This window comes from Peromyscus leucopus, chromosome 3 (assembly GCF_004664715.2).
Source record: "Peromyscus leucopus breed LL Stock chromosome 3, UCI_PerLeu_2.1, whole genome shotgun sequence".
Taxonomy (NCBI): Eukaryota; Metazoa; Chordata; class Mammalia; order Rodentia; family Cricetidae; genus Peromyscus; species Peromyscus leucopus.
The window spans coordinates 38598929-38626605 of record NC_051065.1 but is presented as its reverse complement, the minus strand read 5'-3'; the positions used below and the strand labels follow the sequence as shown (position 1 = coordinate 38626605).

Below are 27677 nucleotides of genomic sequence, written 5' to 3'. Positions count from 1 at the left end.
GCCAATAAACGTTTCAAATCAGGGGCTTGTTAAAGAATCCCTCCATAGGCTATTAGGTTCCCAAGATTTAATGTGAACAATATATTGACTGATTTTCTCAGTGTGAGAACAGAGTAAGCTCCCATTTGTGCTCCTAGGACAGAATGTTTCAAGGTGAGGATGAGAAAAGGTGGCACACTGTTCTCAGGAACTTGGCAAATTCTGGTGATGCTGACCTGCCTCCTCAGGGGAAGCACCCTCCCACTCCTCATACACACACGAGAATCAGTGACTCGGTTAGAGAATTACTTCAAAATGGAATTAATTTTGACCTTGCTTTGTAATTTTATTAAAGGGACATGTGCATTGATCCATCACTGAAACCAAAAATTCGAAGACTTTCTGAAACTTACCTGGAACAACTTTTTGGACTGGATGACCAGCTGGTAATTAATCAAGCACTTCAAAACACTTCCTAAGTTCCGATGGAAATACCCAAACAGATTTTAGGTTTTACAGGGGGCCAGATGCATGAGGTCAGAATCTCCTTTGAATTGAGGCCATTCAGGAAAAGTAATAACAACACACACAGAACCAAACTTGTCCATTCTGACTGTCTGCCATTCTCCCTCTCTTCCTCTCTTCCTCTCATGGGCAGAAATAGCATTCCGAAAGTTGGGTTTAACAGCACACCCTGTAATCTCAGGAGGCTGAGGCAGGAGGATGGAGAGATTGAGGGGCAACTCGGGCTCCTTGGCAAGATCCTCTCAAAAACAAAGCAAAAGCCTTAGAGGAATCCTTAAAGCGGGATAGTCTCTTTCCTTCCTAGTTACTCCCTTTTGTGTTCCCTCCACTGTCTGCTGGTGGCCCCAATGAAGGAGGATACAGGGAATCATGCTTATAAAGTTATAACCAAAATGTTAATGAGATTGAACTTGAAAACCAGTTCTGGTTGTCCCTGAAATGAGGAGCCTGCTCCAGCAACTCCTCTAAAGAGAAATGGGAATAATAGAGGAGTTGGAGATTTTTAGAGCAGTGTGTGTGTTGGCAAAAATTACATGGAGAGAGAAATGTAAACAAAAATTAGATATGCTTAGGACAGTGTATGGCATTTGGTAATGCCAGGGATATGGCCCATGTAAGTCCAAGTAAAACTTGGGGGCTCTCAGTAAAGTTGGACATTGAAAATTGCAATCAAAGTCATATTCAAAGTAAGTGCTGAGACCCCAGAACACAAGGATGGGTTGTGGTTAGCCTTAATCCTCAGTGTTCTGCAACAGAGAAACAGATGCAGAGGACTGGGATGTTCTGCCAAGTCTGGGATTAGCTGGAGGCACCAGTGCATGGGCTAGAACCCATGCATTTGATCAGAACTGATGTGCATTATGGCGTGTAGATTAAGTAACACTTCATCAACTACAGAGCTTTGATCTACTACAGAGTGCAGATATCTGCATGCTATGTTCTTGGAGATATTTGGGGGCAACCTCAGGGACTAAAAGAGAGGTGCAGAGGACAGGATTCTGGGCTCTCCATTTCCATCTTTTCTCTCTAGAGTAAGTTTGCTTTCAATGTTATTTTGATTGAAAAAAAAAACCAACCCATTGCTGTAAACAGGCTAACATGTTTGAAAACACTGATGGTGGAGAGAGAGAGAGAGAGAGTGAGTAAACTTCTTGTTGACAAGGATCACAGAAGACATGAAATCAGGTTGCACCAATGTCTGTAGAAGTCCTTATGGAATCTTTAAACTACTGGGAAGAATTCCAAGAGGCATCAACAGTTCAAACCTAAAGTTCTACTGGAAAATAGATATGCTTTGTGATATTAAAGCACAAAGGAAAAAACTGATGGAAGCTGATTCAGACCTTGGTAGGAGTGTGGTAATTTGCCAAGGTATAGAACACATGCTATAATAAATTGACACAAAAGTAACTATGAGATTTGACCTTTTAGCAACACTGAAGAAAATGTCTTAGATATAAAAATGTGAGTCTCCAGGTGCTCTGGGTTGCTTAATTAGAGAGCTCAGCCTAGGTTGGATGTAGATTAATTCACTCTTTTACACTCAGAAAAAAAATATTAAAAATAACAACATTGAAGAATGAACATTAATCCTCAGTGAATTTGACATTTCAAATCATTGTATAGTAATATTAGCTTTATTTGAAATGATTTTATTAAAATGATTTATTAGCTTTATTTTACTGATTTTACTTTTTTTTTTCAAGACATGATTTCTCTGTGTAATAGCTCTGGCTGTTCTAGAACCTGCTTTGTAGACCAGGTAGGCCTTGAACTCACAGAGATCTGTTTGCTTATGCCTCCCGAGTGTTGGGATTAAAGGCATGTGCTGCCACACCTGGCTGATTTTCACAAAAATTTAAAGGTCACAAACTATTACATCTCACATTGCTTAAGGTTGCTTTGCAGGATTTTACAATCTCACACTGTACAGTTTTACACAGTAGGGCTACCTATATCTGCCTGTTCATAAAATATAATGTGTCTTGTCACTTAGAAGACTGGACATAGGGAACTGGGCAAGCCAAAAAGATGCTCTTAAAAAGCTGAAATTGCTTTCATAACCACAGACAGAAAGACAGTTTAATTATGCAACCCAAGATGAGAGACTCAACCTTTGTGAGGAATAGAGTAACCCCATGGACTCAATTCCCATTTCTTAGGGAAAAAAAAAAAAACCCCTCCATATGTGCCTACTAACGACAAGAGAGGATACTTGGAAACTTCTCACGATGGAAAAGTTGAAACATACAGGAAAGTGAGAGACTGTCACAGTTAATGCTGCAATCCAGTCTGAACGACAGCTATCCCATTGCATGTCTAGTTTATTTCCCTTCTGTTCTCGTCAGAGTATTGGAAGACCAATCTTAGGACTTATTTCTGATATGGGACAGAAGAATCTCTCAACCAGGACACAGGAAATCTTCAGTTACACTTAATTTTTTAAAAATCCTTAGGTGTGTGTCCCTGACAGGAAAAGATGGCTGTAGAGAACATAAATGCAATACTAGGGTAGAGCATGGTGGCAGCCAAGGAAGCGCTCTAGTGGTGGTCCCACAGACATACCACGTCAAACATCCTTCAGACTACACACGTTTGCCTGCCCAAATGCTGGGGAAGCCAAGTGAGGGACCATGGAGCCGGCTTTCAGTGTAACAAAGGGTCACTGAAGGCAGGAAGGACACAGTTGCCTATCTAACCGGTCCCCTAACCTCAAGCAGCTCAGCATCCAGGGAGATACCATCCTGTGGTGATATTGTGTCCCCCAATATATTGTGCACCCTAGTAAACTTATCTGGGGTCAGAGAACAGAACAGCCATTAGACAGACATAGAGGCCAGAAAATGGTGGCACACACACCTTTAATCCTATGACTTGGGAGGCAGAGATCAGTCTGGATCTCTGTGAGTTCAAAGCCACACTGGAAAGCAGCCAGGCATGGTGACACACACCTTTAATCCCAGGAAGTGATGGCAGGAAGCAGAAAGGTATATAAGGCCTGAGGACCAGGAACTAGAGCCTGGTTAAGCTTTTAGCAGCAGTTCAGCTTTCAGTTTGAGGAAACAAGATCAGCTGAGAAGTTGGCCAGGTGAGGTTGTATGTAGCTTGTTCTACTTCTCTGATCTTTCAGTGTTCACCCCAATACTGGCTCTGGGTTTGTTTTTATTAGTAAGACCTTTGAAGATTTGTGCTACACCACCCCCTTTGCCAGAGGACAGAGGCTAAAGTTCAGGCTTTAGACTGGACAGTCAGTACTAGGTCTGCCTCAGTGCAAGCCAGTGTTTGGAAAACCCTACAACCCCTAATGCCCTGCCGGTTCCTGCAGACAGGCTGGGTGATGAGAGCAACCGTCCTCCCTCAACCTAGGGCAGTACAGCAGGGAACAGGACTCCCCTGTCCCTCCTCTGGGACAGGCTCAGCCTTAGAGGTCAGTGCCAGGTCCACCATAGTGAGACCCAGCCCTCCACATACACTGGAGGCCCTATACCCAGGACAGGCCCTGGCCTTTGCTAGAAACTTGTGTGTTAGTGAGTGTTGTGAGTGACAGTCCTCTGAGCCAAATAATTGCTATCTGGGGTAGTTCAGCTGTACCCCCTTGCAAGAAGAGCACCCCAGCTTTGCTTGTTGACTGTTTACACTCCCTTTATGCATGAGTGGGGAGAGTCATGGCACCCTTACCTGAGTGTCCACCTGCTCCTATCTCCTGTTAAAATGACTCTGTGTAATTGCACATGACTGGAATATATAGACTCTATGCAGCCGTGAGGATGCCCTCATCCCTGCTGAGCAAAGGCTTTTTGGGTGCAACCTGGGGGTAGGAGCACCCACACTCTGTAAGTAATCCTCACCTGTGCTTTGTAAGGAAGCCTGATAAACTCAGCAGTTCCTCAGCGTGAACTTTGGCAGACTTATGTTGCACTTTGTTGTTGAGACCTTAGGAGAATGGGTAGACATTATTGATATCTCCCCTGGGAAGGAATTTTAGTGACAGTGGGACCAACTGTAGTTTGGCCCTTCACCATTTCCAGCCTTGAAATGAACCTGGGGCACATGCATCCTCCAGAGACTCGGAGGTTCTCTGAAGCTGTGGACTAGGAAGGGCTGTTTCTTTCATCGTCTCCTAACGTCTGGCGGAACAGCTGTTGCCAAGCCAGTGCTCACCAGCTGGAGTCTGGAGTTCCCGAGGGAACAGACAGAGTGCTCACCTCTGGTTTGCATAAGTGCTTTGGCATGGATCACTGACAGCTGCATCATGGCTTCAGCACTGATCCCTGACTGTTTCCTGGGTGTGGGACATGGTAGTCAATGCAACACTTTTCCCTAGAACTTAGTTCCAGGCTGGATGAACCTAACAGTGGACAGATTCTTGTGGCTCTCACCACCAGGCCTTCCTGTACATAGGGCTTCTCTAACTGCTTTGGTATTGGAAGAAGAAAAGCTACCCAGCCTGTTGAATTCTGTACTGGCTAAAGCCACTTCTGGCTTGTTGCTGTAGCCCTGACTTTGGACCACATCTACCCAGAGCAGTGTAAGTATTGGTTCCTCCCCAGAGTTGTGCATTCTTGTCAGGCAGTTGGCTCAGGTGGTGTGCTAGCTAGTTTTATGTCAATTTGACACAAGCTAAAGTCATCTGAGAGAAAAGACTCTTAATTAAGAAAATGCTTCTATAAGATTGGGCTGTAGGCAATCCTGTAGGGCATTTTCTTAATTAGTGATTGATGTGGGAGGGCCCAGCTTACTGTGTGTGGTACCACCACTGTGGGTGGTGCCATCCCTGGGGGAGTAGTCCTGCTTTTTATAAGAAAGCAGGCCAAGGAAGCCATGAGGACTGTCTTAGTTACTGTTCTATTGCTGTGAAGAGACATCATGACTAAGGCAACTCTTATGAAAGAAATCATTTAATTAGGGCCTGCATTACAGTTTCAGAGGGTGAGTTTGTTATCATCATGGTCGGAGTACTGTGGGAGCATGGTAGCACTCTGGCACTAGAGATGTAGCTGAGCACTACATTCTGATCCATAGGCAGCAGACAGAGAGAAAGAAACACTGGGCATGGTGTGTTCTATTTGAAACTCCCAATCCCACCTCCAATAAGGACTCATAATCCTTCTAATCCTTCTCAAATAGTTTCACTCCCTTGTGACTAAGCATTCAAATATATGACCATTCTTATTCAAACCACAAGGAAGCAAGCCAGTAAGCAGCACTCCTTCATGGCCTCTGCATCAGCTCTTACCTCAAGGATCCTGTCTTCTTTGAGTTCCTATCCTGACTGCCTTCAACAATGGACTAAGATGTGGAAGTGTAAACCAAACAAATCCTTTTTCTCCCCTCCTGGGGGATGCCTTTCTGTACACTGTGAATATATGTTGTTCCCATTGGTTAATAAATATGCTCCTTTGACCTATGACAAGGCAGCTTAGAGGCAGGTGGGAAATCCAAGAGAGACAGGAAAGAGACAGGTAGAGTCTAGAGAGATGCGAGCCAGCTGCCAAAGGAGCAACATGTAATGGGATGCAGATAAAGCCACAGAGCACGTGGCCATACACAGATTAATAGTTATGGGTTGAGTTAAGTTATAAGAGCTAGCTAGCAAGAAGCCTACCATAAGTCATACAGTTTATAAATAATATTAAGCCTGTGAGTGATTATTTTATAATCACCACAGGGCTGGGTGGGACTGGAGAAAACCTTCTGGCTACACGCTCAATTTGCTCTTGGTCATGGTGTTTCATCACAGGACAGGAGCCCTAACTAAGACTGCTGGTGAGAGCTCAGTGCCTTTAGTGGCCACTGGTGCAGCATTGGAGCCTCAGGGTAGGCTGTCCACAGTCTTTCTTCCCAGAGCTGAACAGAATCCTAGGAATAGTGTCTGAGCATGTGTTAACTGTGGCATCCAGGCTACCTCAGCCCCAAGAAGAGACTGTAGACGGGGGTGCTCTTGAGGTACTCTCCTGGATCTTTTTGAACAACACATCAATGTGTATTCAGACAGTGTTCTGAGATTGGACCTCTCTTTAGTATTGGAGCAATGGTCGTTTTAGTCAGGGTTTTTTATTGCTATGAAGAGACACCATGACCATAGCAACTCTTATAAAGAAAACATTTAATTGGGATGGCTTGCCTTAGTGGTGTGCAGGCAGATGTGGTACCGGAGCTGAGAGTCCTACATCTTGATTAACACACTGAGTGAAGCTTGAGAAAAATACCTCAAAGCCCACCCCCACAGTGACACACTTCCTCTGATCAATCCATACCTCCTAATAGTGCCACTCCCTTTGGGGGGCATGTTCTTTCAAACCACCACAGTAGTGTTAGCTGCAGCTCTTTGGAACGTTTGGACCATGGCACTATCCTGTGCTGAAAGAGTGAGATGACTGCAGAGAGATAGACAGAAAACAGCAGCTGCTTAGAAATCTAGGTTTGGCAAGTAAACGAAACCAGACTAGGAAGGGGAGGGAAGTGCCTACCCCTTCACAATGCCTCACACCAGCAGGCACCAATAGCTTTGAGGAAGCCATGGCCTCACCTAAATGAGGTGCCAGAAACCCACCAGATGTCTAGTATGGGAGAACTCTTAGAGAATTTGAAACAACGGCTTTTACAATCTCAGTGAGCTTAAAGAAAAACACAAATGTTTCAATACTATAAAAAGCAACAAAGTCTTAAAAGTCAGTTCAAATATACTGTCCAAGATGATGGGAGAGATTCACTGTAACCCCTATGGAAATATCAGTGACTCCCCCGTCCCCTTTTACAAAATCAGAGAAAATAATCCTAAAATACATATGCTAACACACACACACACACACACACACACACACACACACACACACACACACACACAATCCTGAGTAGCCAAAGCTACTTTGTGCAAAAAGAACAAATCAGGAGGCATTGTATTATCTGACTTGAAAACACTCCACACAGCTGTAGTACACAGGAAAACATGAAACAGAACGGAGAGCCTAGAAACTGGTATATATACAGCCAACAGATTGTCAAGGAAGCTGTGTGAGAGTGTGCTGGAGAAAGGACAATTTGTCAATAAATGTTATTGGGAAAGTTGGGAATTAACATGCAGAATGAAGTTAGACCCCTGTCTCTCACCAGGAACACCAAGTATCAGCTCAGAATGGATTAAAGACTTAAATGTAAGATCCCAAACTGTGAAACTACTAGAAGAAAACAGGAAAGTAGAATGGACAAGGTTTTATGTTTGAGAAGACCCCAAAAATAGAGGTTAGCAAAAGTAGTGGGGTTCTATGAAACTCAGAAGTTTGTATTTAGGAAAAGAATTGGTTATGGAAGTGAAATGCAGCCTACAAAATGGGAGAAACTATAAAGACTATATAGTTGGGTTGGTATCCAGCATGTATAAGGAACTGTAAAACCTTAATAGCCCAACCCTCAAATTACCTGATTCAAAAGCAGGCTATTGAGGCAAATTGACATTTTTCAAAAGAAGACACATAAATGACCAACAGGTCTATGAAAAATGTTCAACATCATTCTCACGGAAATACATCAAAGCACAGTGATGCCTACTCCAGGAAGAATGACTGATACATTTTGATGAGGATGCACAGAAAAGGGAGCTACCATATTGTCCTGCCTCTTCGTATACATTAAAAGGAAATGAAGTCAGTATATATTTTTTTTTTCTTTTTTTTTTTTTTATTTTTTAATTTCTTTTTTTTCCATCACAGGCAATTTATTTTGTTCTATTCATTCACAGTTAATACAGAAAATACTTGGAAACATTTCCATATAATGTTTGACACAGAAATCATCAAATAAAAGTATACAATGTTGACAGGAGCAGTACATTTATAATTTATAACCCCAAATGTATTTATAAATTAGAAATGGAAAGATCTACAAATGAAATTATGAAGGTTCACCAAAGTCATTTAATCTGTCAGTTTCTCATTCATTTTTATGTCTTAATAATATTCTATTGTATGAATAAGCCACATTTTATTTCTCTCCAGTATTTGATAGCTATTTGAGTTGTTTTAACTTTTTTACTATTAGCAACACACTGCTGTAAACCTTCATGTACATGTTTCATAGGTGCACATTTTCAGTAGTTTGAGGATATATTCCTAAGGTAGAATTGTTGAGTAACAGAGTAACAATGTTTTGCATTTTGACCAACCACCAAACTGTTTTGCCAAAGTGGCACACTATTTTACAATCTCACCAAATCCTTGCTTTTAAGGCTCTGATTTTTGCACAAAAGCATTCAATCATTCTCTCAGACCAAACCAGGAAAAGTAAGCTATAGTTCAGAGCTGTTCTATTCCATTTACTATGCAAAGCCATTCTTGGCGTTTGCAACTCCCAGCCTTTTGAGTATTCTTGCAGTGTTCACCTTTTCCTCCACCACTTTTTTTTTCTTCTTTTTTCCTGGTTTATTCCTATCTATTACAAATGTATAAAAATCCTCCATCAACGCTGCTGATAACAGCAGAACCTTGAGAAATATACCTTTGGTTTGCCTCAGAAAAGGAACACATATTGTACTGTAAAGTTTATAAAATTAGCGCAAAACATTGTGATAATATTACAATACCAGTTTTAAGAGTTCAGTGACTAATGGGGAGCCGATGGGATACATGCAGAACTGTGAAAGCGATCTCACTTAGCCAGCTGTACACGTAGACTGTAAATCAACATTCAGATCATTTCTGATCTAAGACTATCATCTCAGTTTATCTGTTGAGGTCAACCAGGAAACCCTAGAATATACCTTGATTTTTGCAAAAAACAAAATAGGGGGAGGGGTTTTTTCAGCATTTCAGTCCACGAGTAACAGTATCCTAACAGGCAAAGTGTTCTCTCACTGTCAACATAGAATAAACTGCTGCTGGAGGTCAACTTGGGCTTTAATTTGCATTAGCACTTACATGCATAGTAGTCCAAGTTGTTGACCTCATGACTTTAAAAAGTAACTCTAAAAAAGTAAAATGGCCCTTCTTGGAAGACTAAAGAAAGACATCCAGCCATAGTTGTAAAAAGTCTCATCAAAACAATATACCTTTTATGAATTACGCCCCAATTAAAAAAAAAAAGTAGCCCCAAATAAGAAGCAGCTCTGAAAAAGAAAATATAACTTAAGATATTTGAAAAAAACAAGGTGAATACAGGTTCAAAAATAATTAAGATACATTTTCTTAAGGCTACCTAGAATTAGGCTTTAAAGAATTCTACCATTTCAAGTTTACCACTAGTTACTAGATACCTATTTACAAACAAGATGTTCACCTTTTTTATTCCTTTATCAAGAGAAAAATCTACCTTCAGATTATGAGGGTGGTGATGGGGAGGGACTAGAAAACAAGATTCAAACAATCCCATGTAAATATCACATTTTTCAAATGGAAGAACTCCAAACTGCACTAGAAGATCCAATCACTAAGACACTTTCCATTGAAATGATTTAAGTACAACTACATGGCACCAAGGTTTAGGCCTAATATAGGCCTGACAACCAAGTCCTTGTTTTCTGGAAGAAAGGCCTCAAAAGTCCCACTCAATTCCACATAACAATACTTCAAAGATCAATTAAGTTTTCCTTTCCTTAATATTTTTGTTTTTGACTTCTAATCTTAAAGACTAGATTAAAACTTAGCTCATTTCCCAGAAGGCATTGCTTCCCTTTGCTCTATGAAAGAGTCCACCAAGACCTCTTTCTCAAAACCATCTAGCCCCAGCCTCCAGCCTGTGCTTTCTCAACATCCTGAAAAAGTAATGTAGGTAAAATATGCTCATGAACATTAAAACTAGTTGTTAGAAAGACATAACTAGCTTTATAATTTAAGTTTTAGAACATAAATACTTGCAGCTTAATCTGCACTGACAATGATTGTCGAAGCCTAGAATTCAACATTTACAAATTCTCATTCACACACACAAACCACACTATTATCACACAACTTATGTCTTGAGAGAATCTTCTGCTTTTTAAATCTTTGGCCTCCCAGTCAATCCCAAGTTCAACCAACTTTTCCGAGTTCTGGTAGTTACCTGGACCACTGAGGCATTGCCACAAGACTTCTTCTCTTTTGAAACATCCTTTTTCTCTAGATATTAGGATAGCTACGCCAGCTTGTTTCTTCTGTGGTGTATGTTGGTGTGGGATTAGCTATTGCTTGATTTTTCATGGATGTGTTTAGCTTCTTTGGGTTGAATTTTCCCTTCTAGTGCTTTCTGTAGGGCTGGGTTTGTAGACAGGTATTGATTAAATCTGGTTTTATCCTGGAATATTTTGTTTATTCCGCCTATGGTGATTAAGAGTTTTGCTGGGTATAATAGTCTGGGTTGGCATCCGTGGTCTCTTAGTGTCTGCATGAGATTTGTCCATGATCTTCTCGCTTTCATAGTCTCTATTGAGTAGTCTGGTGTTATTCTGATGGGTTTACCTTTATATGTTACTTGGTCTTTTTCCTTTGCGGCTCTTAATATTTTTTCTTTGTTCTGTGTGTTTAGTGTTTTGATTATTATGTGGCGAGGGGACTTTTTTTTTGGATCCAGCCTATTCGGTGTTCTGTAAGCTTCTTGTATCTTCATAGGTATTTCTTTCTTTAGGTTAGGAAAGTTTTCTTCTATGATTTTGTTGAATATATTTTCTGTGCCTTTGAGTTGGTATTCTTCTCCTTCTTCTATCCCTATTATTCTTAGGTTTGGTCTTTTCATGGTGTCCCAAATTTCCTGGATGTTTTGTGTTACAACTTTTTTGTCTTTAGTATTTTCTTTGACTGACGAATCTATTTTCTCTATCATGTCTTCAGTGTCAGAGATTCTCTGTTCCATCTCTTGCAATCGGTTGGTTATGCTTGTTTCTATAGTTCCTGTTTGTTTTGTCAGGATTTCTATTTCCAGCATTCCCTCAGCATGTGTTTTCTTTATTGTCTCAAATTCATTTTTCAGATCTTGGAATGTTTCTTTCATCTGTTTAATTGCTTTTTCTTGGCTTGATTTGATTTCTTCCCATTTTTTGTTCGTTTTTTCTTCCATTTCTTTAAGGAGTTTTTTATTTCCTCTTTAAGAGAGTTTTTCATTTCCTCTTTAAGGGAAGTTCTTATTTCTCTTTAAGAGAGTGCTTCATTTCCTCTTTAAGGAAAGTTTTTATTTCCTCTTTAAGGTAGTTTTTCATTTCCTCTTTAAGGAAAGTTTTTATTTCCTCATTGAGGGAATGTTTTATTTCTTCTTTAGGCCTCTATCATCTTCTTAAAGTCATTTTTAGGGTTGATCTCTTCTGTTTCTTCTGTCATGGTATGTTTAGGTCTTGCAGGTGTAGAATCACTAGGTTCTAATGTTGCCATATAGGTCTTTATGTTGTTGCCTGTATTTTTGCACTGGCGTCTACTCATCTTTTCCTCTGTGCGGTGCAGGTGGTGTCTGTGTCTGAGAGTGCCTCTCTTGTTCTAATTTTTAGTCTTGGTTTAGTAGGGGTTCTTGGTTAAATTGGTGCTATTGGGCTGTTTCTTCAGGGACAGCTGATTTCAGTCGGTGAATTATATACTTATGATTCTGGTGATCTGGTTTAGTGGCTGGGTAGCGCCTTCTTCTGTGTTCCCAGGTCACGTTTTGTTCATTTGTCAACTCCTCAGCTGATCTTGTTTCTTCAGACTTCAAACTGTAGGCATCTGAATCCTCTCCCAGATGGGTTTCAGCTGAGCAGGGTAGTCTCACCAACACCTCCAAGTTGTTGGGTTTCACAGGATCAGCAGTTGGGCCCTGGGTTGTCCCCAAACGGAGTGCCCAGACTCGCCCTGGTTCTGACCCACGGAGATAACCTCTTCCCCAGGTGTTGGGGCTAGGGGCGTCCCCGTTCCAAGCTGCGTCCGCCCCTCTCCGTCCCTGGGCCTGTCCACCCCTGTGGCCCGCCGCCACAGGCCCACCTGGGTCCACTTGTCTCCGCCGCAGGGCCTGTATGTCCCTGTCAACTGCCGCTGGGTCTGTCCACCTCTGCGGGCGGCCAACGGGCCTGAATGTCTCTGCCGGCTGCCACCGCGGGCCTACCTACCTCTGCTTGTCACTGCTGCCGGGCCCATCCACCTCTGCGAACTGCCACCAGGCGTGTATGTCTCTGCCGGTTGCCGGTGGCTGGGCCTGTATGTCCCTGTCGGCCGCTGCCACCGGGCCCTTCCACCTTCGCGAGTCGCCGCCACGGACCCACCTGCGTCCGCCCGTTTCCGCCCAGTGGCCTGTCTACTTCTGAAGTCAGTATATTGAATAGACATCTGGAGAGCCTCTAATTATAACACTTGAGAGACTGAGGCAGGAGGATCATGAGTTGACATGCAGCCAGGGCAAGATCATGGGACTGTCTCCAAAAAAGCTACAGATGTCTGTAATCCCACACTAATTTCATACTGGTCACAGTAGCCAAAGAATAGTAACATTTCTATCTGGAGATGAATGACTAAAGAACGTGTACATACACACAGCAGAATAATGCAACCATGAAAAAATGGAATTCTCTCATTTCCAGAAACATGAACAGAGATAACATTAAGGGAAACAAGCCAGGCTGGGAAAGATCAGTGTCTTGGGATCTCACTGGTAGAATCTAAAAAAAAAAAGTTGATCTCATAAAAGTTGAGATTAGAATGGTGGTTATCAGAGGCCTGGGAGACTGGGGCTGGAGGAAACAGTGGAGACAGAATTGTTAGTGGTCCAGTTATAGTTAGGTAGGAGTGAGATGTTCCAGCTGTAGAAGTGATTACAGCTAGTGATGTACCAAGCATTTAACAAAGACAGAAGAAGTGTTGGTAGGATGGGATCTACATGGTGGGAGAGAACTTTCTGTCTCCTGCAAGCTATCCTTTGACCTTCACATATGAGCTGTGGCGCGCGCGCGCGCGCGCACACACACACACACACACACACACACACACACACACCACAGCATAAATAAATAAAAATGCAATAAAATAATTTTAAAAAGCTAGAAGAAAGGTTTTTGGAAGTTATTACCATAAAGAAGTGGTAGATGCTTGAGGAGATACATTTAATTGGACCTAAACATCACCCAGTGTTTATTAAGCAAGACATTACATAGTGTCTCATTAATATCTATACTTTTCATTTGTATGTGTCTCTTGAAATAATTGTAAAAAAGAAAAACAAGACAAAAACAGTGCCATTGTTTTACATAATTGCAACAATTGTTGAATATTTCCGAGTGCTAATTATATTCAGGCATAATTATTCCATTTCAGAGTTTCCCAAAGTCTCAAAAATGTCTTCTTATTTAATGTCTGTTAAAGTCAGAATTCAGAGTCCTCATATTGTACTTGGTTGCGTGTATCTGATTCTTCTGTAATTGACAACAGTTCTCCTGTCTTGTTTCTATTAAGTGTCTTATAAACTACATTTTCATTCTTTGTTCTAGTCATTTTTGTTGCTAGATTTTCTACATTTACTGAAGAAATTTGATGTCAATAAGGTTCCTTTCCTTCTTTTTTTTAAAAAAAAAATTAAAAAGCCTTTAAAAATGATTCTATATGTAGGGGTGTTTTGCCTGCATGCATATCCAGGTACCTCCTGTATGCAGTTCCCAAGGAGACCAAAAAAGGGCACAGAATACCTTGGAAGTAGAGTTACAGATGGTTGTGAAATGTTGTGTAGGTACTGGAAATCAAGCCCAGGTCCTCTGCAAAATCAGACAGTGTTTCTAACTGCTGAACCATCTCTCTAGTCCTTTGCATTTTTCTTTTTGCATGCTAATGCTTTATCAACCTTGGAGGCCCATATGGTCTGGTTGACTGACTTAATTAATGCATCATAAGTCTTTAGAAATTTTAACATAAAAGTTAATTAACAGTGATCAGAATTACTGCTCACAACTGACAACTTGAACTTGAATGATTAAATGTCCTGTAGGCAATAGTATAATCACAGAGTAATTGTATTCTACACTTCATTTCAATTGTATTGTATTCTACACAGTTTCAGAGTAACAGCACCAGAGTACTACTGTCATTACGAACACTGAATGTGCAGCCAGGCATGATGGTGGCATGCACACACCTTTAATTCCAGTACTTGGGCGGTAGAGGGAGCTGGTTTTCTGAGTTTGAGGCCAGCCTGGTCTATATAGTGAGTTCCAGAACAGCCAGGACTATGTAGAGAGACCATGTCTCAAAAAAAAAAAAAAAAAAAAAAAAAAAAAAAAAAAAAAAAAAGAATATGGGTGCTAGAGAGATGGTTCGATGGTTAAAAGCACTGGCTAATCTTGTATAGGACAATGGTTGTGTTTCTCACACCATCATGGCAACTCACAATAGTCTGTAATACTACTTCCAGGGGATCTGATACCCGCTTCTGGCTTCTATGTGCACCAAGCTTTCACATGGTATACATTTAGGCCAATACTTAGACACAGAAAAATAAATATTTTCCTTCTATTTTTTTTAATTTTAAAATTTTTTTTACATACCAACACAGTTTCCCCTCCCTCCTCTCATCCCATTCCCTTCCCTTACCTCCTTTCTACCACCACCTTTCTACTCCTCAGAAAGGGTAAGTTGAGGCCAGACCAAGCTCCTCCCCTCTGCATCAAGGCTGAGCAAGGCATCCCACCATAGGGAGTAGGTTCCAAAAAGCCAGCTCATGTACCAGGACAGATCCTGGTCCCACTGCTAGTGCCACCACAAACAGACCAAGCTATACAACTGTCACCCACGTGCAGAGGGCCTAGGTCAGTCCCATGTAGGCTTCCTAGCTGTTGGTCTAGAGTTGGTGAGAGCTCAGGTCAACTATTTCTGTGGGTTTTCCTGTCATGATCTTGACCCCCCTTGCTTATATAATCCCTCCTCCCTCTCTTCAACTGGACTCCTGGAGCTAAACACAGTGCTTGCCTGTGGATCTCTGCATCTGTTTCTATCAGTTACTGGATGAAAATTCTATGATGACAATTAGGGTAGTCACCAATCTGATTACAGGAGGAGGCTAGTTCGGCTCCACACCACTCCACTATTGCTAGTAGTCTTAGCTGGAGTCATCCTTGTGGGTTCCTGGGGATTTCCCTAGCACCAGGTTTCTCCCTAACCCAACGATGGCTCCCTCTATCAAGATATCTCTTTTGTTACTCTCCCTCTCCATCCCTTCCCCAACTGGACCATCCAGATCCCTCATGTTCCCATCTCCCACCCCCTCCTCTTTATTCCACCCCTGCCCCCAGTTCACCTAGGAGATCTCATCTATTTTACCTTCCCAGGGTGACTAATACATCCCTTTTAGTGTTCTCCTTGTTACCTCGTTTCTCTAGGGCTATGGGTTGTACTCTGGTTATCCTTTGCTTTACATCTACTATTACTTATGAGTGAGTAACATAGCATGTTTGTATTTCTGGGTCTGGGTGATTTTTTTCTAGTTCTATCCATTTGCCTGCAAATTTCATGATGCCACTTTTTAAACCACTGAATAATACTCCATTGTGTAAATGTACCACATTTTCTTTATCCATTCTTTGGTTGAGGGACATTTAGGTTGTTTCCAGGTTCTTGCTATTATGAATAATGCTGCTATGAACATAGTTGAACAAGTGTCCTTGTGATATTATTGAGCAGCCTTTGGGTATACGCCCAAGAGTGGTATCACTGGTTCTTGAGGTAGTTTGATTCCCAATTTTCTGAGAAACTGCCATACTAATTTCCAGAGTGGCTGCACAAGATTACACTCCCACCAACAGTGGAGAAATGTTCCCCTTGCTCCACATCCTCTCCAACATAAGCTGTCCTCAGTGTTTTTGATCTTAGCCATTCTGACAGGTGTAAGATCAGAGTCGTTTTGATTTGCGTTTCCCTGATGACTAAGGATGCTGAGCCATTCCTTAGATGACTTTCAGCCATTTGAGATTCTTCTGTTGAGAATCCTCTGTTTAGATCTGTACCCCATTGTTTAATTGGATTATTTTTGTATTTTGATGTCTAATTTCTACAGTTCTTTATATATTTTGGAGATCAGTCCTCTGTCAGATGTGGGGTTGGCGAAGATGTTTTCCCATTCTGTAGGCTGATGTTTTGTCTTATTTACCATGTCCTTTCCCTTACAGAAGCTTCTCAGTTTCAGGAGGTCCCATTTATTAATTTTTGCTCTCAGTGTCTGTGCTACTGGTGTTATATTTAGGAAGAGATCTCCTGTGCCAATGTGTTCAAGGCTACTCCCTACTTTCTCTTTTATCAGGTTCAGTGTAAATGGATTTATATTGAAGTCTTTGATCCACTTGGACTTGAGTTTTGTGCATGGTGACAGATCTGGATCTATTTCCATTCTTCTACATGTTGACATCCAGTTAGGCCATCACCATTTGTTGAAGATGCTTTCTTTTTTACATTGTACAGTTTTGGCTTCTTTGGGCAAAATTAAGTGTTTGTAAGTGTTTATATTTATGTCAGTATCTTCAATTCAATCCCATTGATCCATGTGTTTATTTTTATACCAATACCAAGCTGCTTTTATTACTATAGCTCTATAGTAGAGCTTGAAGTCAGGGATGGTGATACCTTTGGAAATTTCTTTATTGTACAGGATTGTTTTGACTATCCTGGGTTTTTTTGTTTTTTCATATGAAGTTGAGTATTGTTCTTTTAAGGTTTGTTAAGAATTATGTTGGGATTTTGATGGGGATTGCATTGAATCTGTAGATTGCCATTTTTACTATGTTAATCCTATCTCTCCAAGAACATAGGAGATCTTTCAATTTTCTGTTATCTTCTTCAATTTCCTTACTCAAAGACTTAAAGTTCTGTCATACAGGTTTTTCACTTGTTTGGTTAGAGTTACACCAAGATATTTTATATTAATATTTGTGGCTATTGTAAAGGGTGTTGTTTTCTCTGATTTCTTTCTCAGCCCATTTATCAGTTGTATATAGAAAGGGCTACTGATGTTTTTTGAGTTAATCTTGTATCCTACCACATTACTGAAGTGTTCATCAGCTGTAGGAGTTTTCTGGTGGTCACTTACGTATACTATTTTATCATCTGCAAATACTGAAAGTCTGAATTCTTCCTTTCCAATTTGTATCCCCTTGATCTCCTTTTGTTGTCTTATTGCTCTAGCTAGAACCTTTGAGTACTATATTGAATAGATATGGAGAGAGTGGACAGCCTTGTCTTGTTCCTGATTTTAGTTGGAATTGCTTTGAGTTTCTCTCCATTTAATTTGATGTTGGTTGTCAGGTTGCTGTAAATTGCCTTTATTATGCTTAGGCATGTTCCTTGTATTCCTGATCTCTCCAAGACCTTTATTATAAAGGAGTGTTGGATTTTGTCAAAGGCCTTTTCAGTATCTAATGAGATGATCATGTGGGTTTTTTTTTTTTGTCTTTCAGTTTATGGTGGTATTGTGTTCCCCAAAATATTGTGCACCCTAATAAACTTATCTGGGGTCAGAGAACAGAACAGTCACTAGATATAGAGGCCAGAAAATAGTGGCACACACGCCTCTAATCCTAGCATTCCAGAGGCAGAGATCTATCTGGATCTCTGAGTTCAAGGCCACACTGGAAACGTCCAGGCATGGTGACTCTTGCCTTTAATCCCAGGAAGTGATGGCAGAAAGCAGAAAGGTATATAAGGTGTGAAAAACCAGGAACTAGAGGTGGTTAAGCTTTTAGGCTTTTAGCAGCAGTTCAGCTGAGATTCATTCCAGATGAGGACTCAGAGGCTTCCAGTCTGAGGAAACAGGATCAGCTGAGGAATTGGCCAGGTGAGGTGGCTGTGGCTTGTTCTGCTTCTCTGATCTTCCAGCATTGACTCCAATACCGGGCTTCAGGTTTATTTTATTAATAAGACTTTTTTTTTCTTTTCTTTTCTTTTACAATACCATTCAGTTCTACATATCAGCCACGGATTCCCTTTTTCTCCCCCCTCCTACCCCCCTCTCCTTTCCCCGAGCCCACCCCCTATTCCCACCTTCTCCAGGACAAAGCCTCCCCGAGGACTGAGATCAACTTGGTAGACTCAGTCCAGGCAGGTCCAGTCCCCTCCTTCCAGACTGAGCCAAGCGTCCCTGCATAAGCCTCAGTTTTCAAACAGCCAACTCATACAATGAGAACAGGACCCAGTACCACTGCCTAGATGCCTCCCAAACAGATCAAGCCAATCAACTGTCTCACCTATTCAGAGAGCCTGATCCAGTTGGGGGCCCCTCAGCCTTTGGTTCATAGTTCATATGTTTCCATTTGTTTGGCTGTTTGTCCCTGTGCTTTATCCAACCTTGGTTTCAACAATTCTTGCTCATATAAACCCTCCTCTTTCTTGCTAATTAGACTCCCGGAGCTCCACCTCGGGCCTAGGCATGGATCTCTGCATCCAGATCCCTCAGTCATTGGATGGGGTTACTAGCACGATTATTAGGGTGTTTGACCATCCCATCACCAGAGTAGATCAGTTCCGGCTGTCTCTCGACCATTGCCAGCAGTCTATTGTGGGGGTATCTTTGTGGATTTCTGTGGGCCTCTCTAGCACTTTGTTTCTTCCTTTTCTCATGTGGTCTTCATTTACCATGGTCTCCTATTACTTGTTCTCCCTCTCTGTTCTTGATCCAGCTGGGATCTCCCGCTCCCACAGGCTCTCTTTCCCTCGACCCTCGCCCTTCATTACTCCCATTCATGTCCAGGTTATTCATGTAGATTAATAAGACTCTTTTAAGATTCATGCTACATCAGTTTGTTTATATGGTGTATTACATTGATAGATTTTTGTATGTTGAAACACACCTGCATCTCTGATGAAGCCTGCTTGATCATGGTGGATAATTTTTTTATGTGTTCTGGGATTCAGTTTACCAGTATTTTAGCCTCAATGTTCATGAGGAAGATTGGTCTGTAATTCTCTTTCTTTGTGACATCTTTGTGTGGTTTGAGTATCAGGGTAATTGTAGGCTCATAAAAAAAGTTTGACAGTTTTCCTTCTGTTTCTATCATGTGAAAAATTTGAGGAGTATTGGTATTAGCTCTTCTTTGAAATTCTGGTAGAAGTCTGTGCTGAAACCATCTGGCCCTGGGTTTTTTTTGGTTGGGAGACTTAATGATTGCTTCTATTTCCTTAGGGGTTATAGGTCTATTTAAATTGTTTATCTGGTTTTGATTTAATTTTGGTATGTTGTACCTATCCAGAAAACTGTCCATTTCTTTTAGATTTTCCAATTTTGTGGAGTACAGGTTTCCAAAGTATGACCTGATGATTCACTGGATTTCTGCAGTGCCTGTTGTTATGTCTCCCTTTTCATTTCTGATTTTGTTAATTTGGATGCTCGCTCTCTGCCTTTTGGTTAGTTTGGATAAGGATTTGTCTATCTTGTTGATTTTCTCAAAGAACCAGCTCTTTGTTTCATTGATTCTTTGTATTGTTCTCTTTGTTTCTATTTTATTGATTTCAGCCTTCAATTTGATTTATTTCCTGGCATCTATTCCTCCTGGGTGAGTTTGGTTCTTTTTGTTCTAGAGCTTTCAGGTGTGCTGTTAAGTCACTACCGTGAGATCTCTCCAACTTCTTTATGTAGGCATTTAGAGGTATGAACTTTCCTCTTAGCACTGCTTTCATAGTGTCCCATAAGTTTATGTTGTGCATTCATTATCATTGAATTCTAGGAAGTCTTTAATTTCTTTCTTTCTTTCTTCCTTGACTCAGTGGTGATTCAGTTGAGAGTTGTTCAGTTTCCATGAGTTTGTAGGCTTTCTGTAATTTGTGTTGTTGCTGAATTCTAACGTTAAGCCATGGTGATCTGATAACATACAGGGGGTTATCCCAATATTTTTTTTGTATCTGCTGAGATTTGCTTTGTGACTAAGTATGTGGTCAGTTTTAGAGAAGGTTCCATGCAGTGCTGAAAAGAAGATATATTCTTTTGTATTTGGGCGAAATGTTCTATAGATGGCTGTTAAGTTCACTTGAGTTATAACTGTTGTATGATATTTTGTTTGTGTTCTAACAAATAAAACTTGCCTGGAGATCAGAGGGCAGAGCTAGCTACTAGTTAATCATAGAGACCAAGCAGTGGGGGCACACACCTTTAATCCCAGCACTTGGGAAGAGGAAGCAGGAAGATCAGAAGTTCAAGGCCACCCTGGGCTACAGGAGATTGAACCAGTCTAAAAGAGAAACAGAACCAGGTGGTGGTGGTTCACACCTTTGATCCCAGCACTTTGGATCTCATGCCTTTAATCCCAGAACAATCAGGAGGTGGAGACAGAAATATAAGGTGGGTGGAGACAGGATCTTGGGCCCATTCAGTTTTAGGATTTATAGAGACAGGATCATTCCCATTTGGTCTGAGATTTCATATGGCAGCAGTCAGCCTCACATTTCACTGTCATTGTCAGCAGATTTGGTAAGACAATTTGGAATTCTTAAAGGGAAGAATTAATTAAAAGAGAGAGTTTTTTCTCACATTAAAAAATGGGAAACACTATTATGATGGAAAGCATTAGATCTCTGTAAGATAACACAATAGATGATTGAAAAAATGGAACAATTAAATGAAGGGATGATCAACTTAACTGGGATTGACATAATGTTAATTATCATTTTGATAATTCTTACTGTCAATTTGATAATTCTCAGTTTATCCCTAAAAAAGTTGGTTGATATGCATGCCAAGATAAAAGCCTTGGAAAACTTATTAAAACAGATCATAGAGATATTCAGACCCAGACAGAGAAATTTAAAGAAGAAGCAACATTACAATTACATTATAAAATTAAGTATGAACAGCCCAAAGTTTTCAAACAAACAACCTTAATTTATCCAGTCACCTTACAGGAACAACTGCCAAATGATAGGTATCTCTAAGGCTCTGTAAGAGCTGACTAGATTCCTGTGGAAATGTTAGATTTGAGGAGATTTATGGAAGTGATAGTCTCATATGATATACATTTGCCTTTTGTGAAGCAGATGTTAAATTCATGGTCAGCTAGGAACAGAATTGTCCCACAAGACTGGAGAGACTTGGTTACAGCAGTATTGGAACCTGGTCCTCAATTAGAGTGGAGGACCTGGTAGAAAGATGAGGCTAGGATCATTGAACATAAAGTATGGCTAGAGGCATTGAAATCTCCCAAGACCAACTTCTTGGAGAGAACATTTTTGCTGGTGTACAAAGACAGTCTCTATATGATGACCACACCCTGGCTTTATGCAGTGCAGTAGCTTTGAATGCTTGGGACAGAATTGAAGAAGTTGGAAAGAGAATCCAGTCATTTACTAAATAAAGTTATACAGGGCCCAAATGAAATCTTCACTAATTTTTTTTTTTACAAAGATTGACTTCAGCAGTAAATAGAATGATACCAAAATCAGAAGCTAGACAAATAATGATTAAATCTTTGACTTTTGAAAATGCTAATTCACAATGTAAAAGGGTGATTAGTCCTTTAAAGGCAAGATCAGCACCTATAGAGAAATGGATCTGAGATATAGTCAATATTGAATCTCATAACCATGGTGACTCTTGAATAGGAGAGATAATTTCCAGAGTCTTGAAAAAAAAATCAAGATGTCAGGTGGTTTAATTGTGGTAAACAAGGTCACCTAAAAAGGGATTGTAAACAGGACATTCCTAGAAACAATGTTTTTTCACAAATAATCCAAACAGAAGACCCCTCCCTTCTGGAGTATGCAGAAGGTGTAGCAAAGGCAGACATTGAACCAATGAATGCAGATCAACAAGGGGTAGGCAGGGTAACCCTTGGCCATTGAGAAATGCCTTGGGAGGCCTCTTACAGGTCCCTATATCAAACCTAGTTCAGTCATTCCCTGTTACTGTGGGGGAAACTCCTTCCCCAAGAAATTAAAGGACTTAATGCCTAAGGTAAAAAAAACCATACAGCTCTGGATGATAGAAGAGATTTAGAGGATAAAACAAAAATTTCAGGAGAAACTATGAAGCAAATATTTTGGCAAATATCTATAAATGATCAAAGAACAAAGCTAAAGGTTTACAAATAAATGACATTGTAACTGAAGATCTTGTAAACACAAGGGCAGATGTAACAATAATTGCCCCACAATCTTAGCATTGAAACTAGCCTCTTCAGGAGGTAGATGTTTAGCATTTAGGGATTGGAACTTTATCTCAGGCAAAACAAAACATGAGATGGGTCTAATGTATATGGCCAGAAGGACAGAGAGGAAAATTAAAGTCATATGTGGCTAATATAGCAATGAATTTATGGGGATGTGATTTGTTACAGCAATGGAATACCCAGATTAACATTCCTCCAATCTCAGAAACAAACCATAAACTGACATATATTTCTGGGAAAAATATTAAATGGTATTATAAAGAACAGTCACTGACCATTTAGGTTGTACAAAAACAGGGCACAACAGCTGTTGATCTTCCAAAGGTACCAACAACCCTACTTTCAAAATGGTTGGCTGACCATTTGTCTGGGTTGAACAATGGCCATTGACATAAAGAATTACAGGCCTTAGAACAGCTGGTACAGGAGCAGCTAAATGCTCAACATATTGAGGAACTGACCAGTCCTTGGAATTCTCCTGTATTTGTTATTAAAAAGAAATCTGGAAAATGGAGAATGGTAACAGATCTAAGAGCTGTTAATAAGGTGATTCATCCAATGGGCTCTTTACAACCTAGAATTGCCCTACCCTCTCTATTAATAAGGGATGGCCTATTATAGTTATTGATTTAAAAGACTTTTTCCCATATACCTTCACAAGAAAATCAATGGAATGTTCTCCCACAAGGGATACTAAACAGCCCTACCCTATGCCAATATGCCAATATTTTACACAACAGCCTTTGGTAATCATTCATGTACATTTCCCTCAATCTATAATTTACAATTATATGGATGACATTTTATTAGCTGATTCAAATTTAGGTGCTTTAGAGAAAATGTTTGAAGAAGTAAAGAAAATTTTGCCTTTTTGAGGATTACAAATTACTCCTGAAAAAATGCAAGGAGGAGATTCTATTAATTACTTACAAAATAGTAATTAAATACAAAATACAAAATAGGCCTACAAAAATTCAACCCCAAAAGGTACAAATCCAGAGAGATTGAATGTGGACTCTTAGTGACTTTCAAAAATTGGTGGGAGACATTGCCCATTGATGGCCCACTATTTGAGTAACAACCCCAGAACTGAGTAATTTGTTTCAAATCTTAAAAGGTGACAAGGACTTAAATAGTCCCAGAGAATTATCAGCAGAAACTGAGAGAGAATTGGCTTTGGGGGAAAAGAAATTACAGGATGCACATGTTGATCGTTTGGATCCAGAGCTTGATTGCATCCTGGTTATTTTACCCTCTATACATTCCCATACAGGGATTTTAATGCAGAGGAAGATATTATCTTAGAATGGATATTTTTACCACACAGAATAAAAAATTAAAGACATACATGGAAAAGGGTTTCTGAGTTGATTCTAAAAGAAAAATTAAGGCTTCATCAATTGACAGGAACAGACCCATCAGAAATTGTAATATCTTTTACTAATGTTAAAATATCTTCTTTATGGGCAGAAAATGAAAACTGGCAAAGAGCTTGCAGTAATTTTTAGGAGGGATTAGCAACAAATATCCCAAAAGCAAGAGAATTCAATTTATAAAGAGCATTAACTGGATTCTTCCTTACATTGTATGGGGAACATCAATTTCTGGAGCCCCTACATTCTATACTGATGCAAATAAATCAGGAAAGGCAGGTTATAAATCAGGAAATTTAAGTAAAGTGGCTCAAAGCCCTTATGATTCTGCCCAAAAGTCAGAATTATATGCTATTCTCATAATATTAATAGATTTTACAGAACCTCTTAGTATAGTTACTGACTCTTGATATGCAGAGAGAGTTGTTTTACACACTGAAACTGCTTAACTTATTCATGATGAGTCAGGATTAGCTTTGTTATTTATATGATTACAGAAACTAATCAGGAATAGGGATTATCCCATATATATCCCATATCAGATCCCATGTGGGTCTGCCAGGCCCTCTAGCATAAGGTAATAATAAAATAGATCAGTTATTAATAGGAAATGTGCTAGAGGCCTCAAAATTTTATATATAAAAAAAAAACCCACCATGTCAATAGCAAGAGTTTGAAAAGGTTTTTCCATCACTTGGCAACAAGCCAAGGAAATTATGAGAAAATGTCATACTTGTTCGTTGTATAATCAAATTCCACTACCTGCAGGAAGTAACCCAAAGGGTACTCAAGGAAATGAAATTTGGTAAATGGACATGTTTCATTTTGCAGAGTTTGGAAAATTAAAATAGGTACACCACACTATAGATACATATTCAGTATTTCAATGGGCAACTGCTTTGAGTTCTGAAAAGGCTGATTCTGTAATTACACATTTATTAGAAGTCACAGCCATAATGTGTAGCATGGATCTTAAATAATCTGAATAAAAACAAACCCAGAGCCAGATATTGGGGTGAATGCTGGAAGATCAGAGAAGCAGAACAAGCCACAGCTTCCTCACCTTGCCAATTCCTCAGCTGATCCTATTTCCTCAGACTGGAAGCCTCTGAGTCCTCATCTGGAATGAATCTCTGCTGAACTGCTGCTAAAAGCCTAAAAGCTTAACCAGCTCTAGTTCCTGGTCCTCATGCTTTATATACCTTTCTGCCATCATTTCCTGGGATTAAAGTTGTAAGTCATCATGACTGGCTGGTTTCAGTGTGGCTTTGAACTCACAGAGATCCAGATGGATCTCTGCCTCTGGAATGCTAGGATTAAAGGCATGTGCTATCACTGCCTAACCTCCATGTTTAATATTATGGCTGTTCTTTTCTCGGACCCCCAGATAAGTTTATTGGGGTGCACAATATATCAACCACATTAATGGGTATACAAATTAAGACTGACAATGCTCCGCATATATCTCTAGTAAATGAAACAGTTTTTTTTGCATATTACAACATAAAGTATATTATAGGGATACCACACAATCCTAGAGGACAAGCAGTTATAGAATGATCTAACTGAACTCTAAAAGAAATGCTAAATAAATAGAAAGGGGTTATAAATACTCCTAGAAATAGATTGCATAATGCTCTATTAACTTTAAATTTTCTAAATACTAATGAGAGACATTGGATAATAGAAAAAAAAAAAAACCTGAATTACATTAGCCTGTTTACTTTAAAGGTGTGTTGACCTTAGAATGGAAACCAGGATTGTGTTATATTGGGGAAGAGGTTTTGCTTTTGCTTCCACAGAAGAAGAAAAGCTATACCATCAAAATTAATAAAGATTCAATTTGAACAAGAGAGACTTCTTGATCAGAAGGGGTGATAGTTTGTCAACCATCATGACCATTCACTCTAAACTAACTAATAAAACTAACAAATGCTTTTCATTGGATCAGATATAACTTGCCAAAAGGGAAACTCCCCAAAGTTAGGCTTGGGACAGGTTTTGTTTTTTGTCTTTCCTAGAAAAAACAAAACAAAACAAAACAAAAACAAAAACAACCATTTTGAGAAACTTAAAGACTTTTGGACAAATAAGCATCCAGATAAAAAAGGAATACTACCTAGAAAAAATTACCCAGAAAAGGAATAATCTGGCCTAATGTGATCTCCCAAGTGTCCAAAAAGATGATGGGGCCCTACAATGATGATTCCACCTGGACTATGGTAACACCACTGAGCTAACAAACACTACCTAAAAATCGGCTTTACACTACAAACTGCTCAGGACAATTTCATGGTGACTAGCTGAGATGGTCCAGCCTCACAGACTACTCTAGCCAACACTTGGGATAAGCCCTACCCTTTCCCATTATGCAGAGACTGGACAACAAATGATACAGCTACCTCTCCCAGGACTTGACAATTGTCCCAATTTGTTTTAAGGATCCCCTAAAGATGCCATCACCCCCAGACATCAGGAAGTAATTTTAAGAACATGATGTCCACATTCCCAAGATGTGGGGTGGGTGGTTTTGGGTCATTCAGTAGGTTATGAATATTTTTCATCATTTAGGGGGTTGGTTACAAGTTGTTATTGGTAATGAGCAGGAAAAATGCTGAACAAAGGAGATTAGACTCAGAGATCTCATTCTAAAAATGGGGGAATAAAAGGTAGATAAATTAATCTACTTTTAAAAAGAAACTACTAGTTTTAAATATTTACATTGGCTTGGATTTTTGTATATGGATACAAATTTGAGGTTGTTTTTGTTATACCTAATGTATGTTATAGAAACGATAGGATAAAAAGTATATTATTGAATCTATTTTTAAACCCAAAATGCAACTACTAGTTTCTTTTCTTTTCTTTCTTTTTTTTTTTTTTTTTTTTTCTGAGACAGGGTTTCTCTGTGTAGCTTTGGTGCCTGTCCTGGATCTTGCTCTGTAGACCAAGCTGGCCTTGAACTCACAGAGATCCGCCTGGCTCTGTCTCCCAAGTGCTGGGATTAAAGGCATGCACCACCACTGCCCCGGCACCACTACTAGTTTCAAATATCTTACACTGATATGAATTTTTGTCTATTGATAAAAAAAAATTTTGAGGGCAGTTCTCTAACTTTATTTGACACTCAGCAGCTTAGTTCTCATCCACATTGACTGTCTGTAGATTTTTAAATGTGGTAACAGGTAAGTAAGTTACCAATGTGTAGAGCTTGTTTGGTGAGTCCACATCCTCATTAGGTTTTCTGGACAAACTTACATGGATATGGTATGGAACATTCCTTATTCCTTTGGCCCAGATGGCTTTATTGAGCCCAGTATCAATGTGCACAACTAGAGTCTCCATCTCCTTCATGGCAAATTTCTGGATTTCTTTGAAGCCCACTCCATTGATGTGCTTGTGAATGTTACGAATGTTGATGGTGTATTTTTGGGTCACCACCTTGTTGATGGCAGAACAGCCCTTCTTCTTCTCACCACCCTTGTTTGTGTGAGCCATCACCCTTGATCATAGATCCTTGGGTTAGCATAGGAACAAATCCCAGCAAGCCAGCCTGCCATGTGCCTAGAGAGGATGAAGCTGGATTTCAGAGCCAGGACCTGTAGTCATACTTACTCTGTATATTAATACAAATTTAAGGTTATTCTGGTTAGAACATTCATTACATATGTTTCTACTATTGTTCAAGATATTGTACCCATACAGCTCATCCAGCAATGTAATACACATTTCTAGTCCTTGAAAGTTGTTTTTAC

The 27677-nt window shown here is 40.0% G+C and overlaps 2 protein-coding genes across 2 annotated transcripts in view; one reads left to right on the top strand and one right to left on the bottom strand.

Annotated features, from left to right (window-relative positions):
* Positions 1-27677, top strand: part of Fbxl13 (F-box and leucine rich repeat protein 13) — a 216205-nt gene that overhangs the window by 16585 nt on the left and 171943 nt on the right. The window contains exon 3 of the mRNA XM_028890932.2: positions 335-425. Coding sequence (XP_028746765.1) covers positions 335-425 — 91 coding nt within the window. The remainder of the gene's footprint in view (positions 1-334; positions 426-27677) is intronic.
* LOC114707990 (60S ribosomal protein L31-like) lies at positions 27058-27505 on the bottom strand. The gene has a single exon (XM_037203567.1). It carries the CDS (start codon positions 27418-27420, stop codon positions 27058-27060), a length of 363 nt encoding a protein of 120 aa, XP_037059462.1. The 5' UTR covers positions 27421-27505.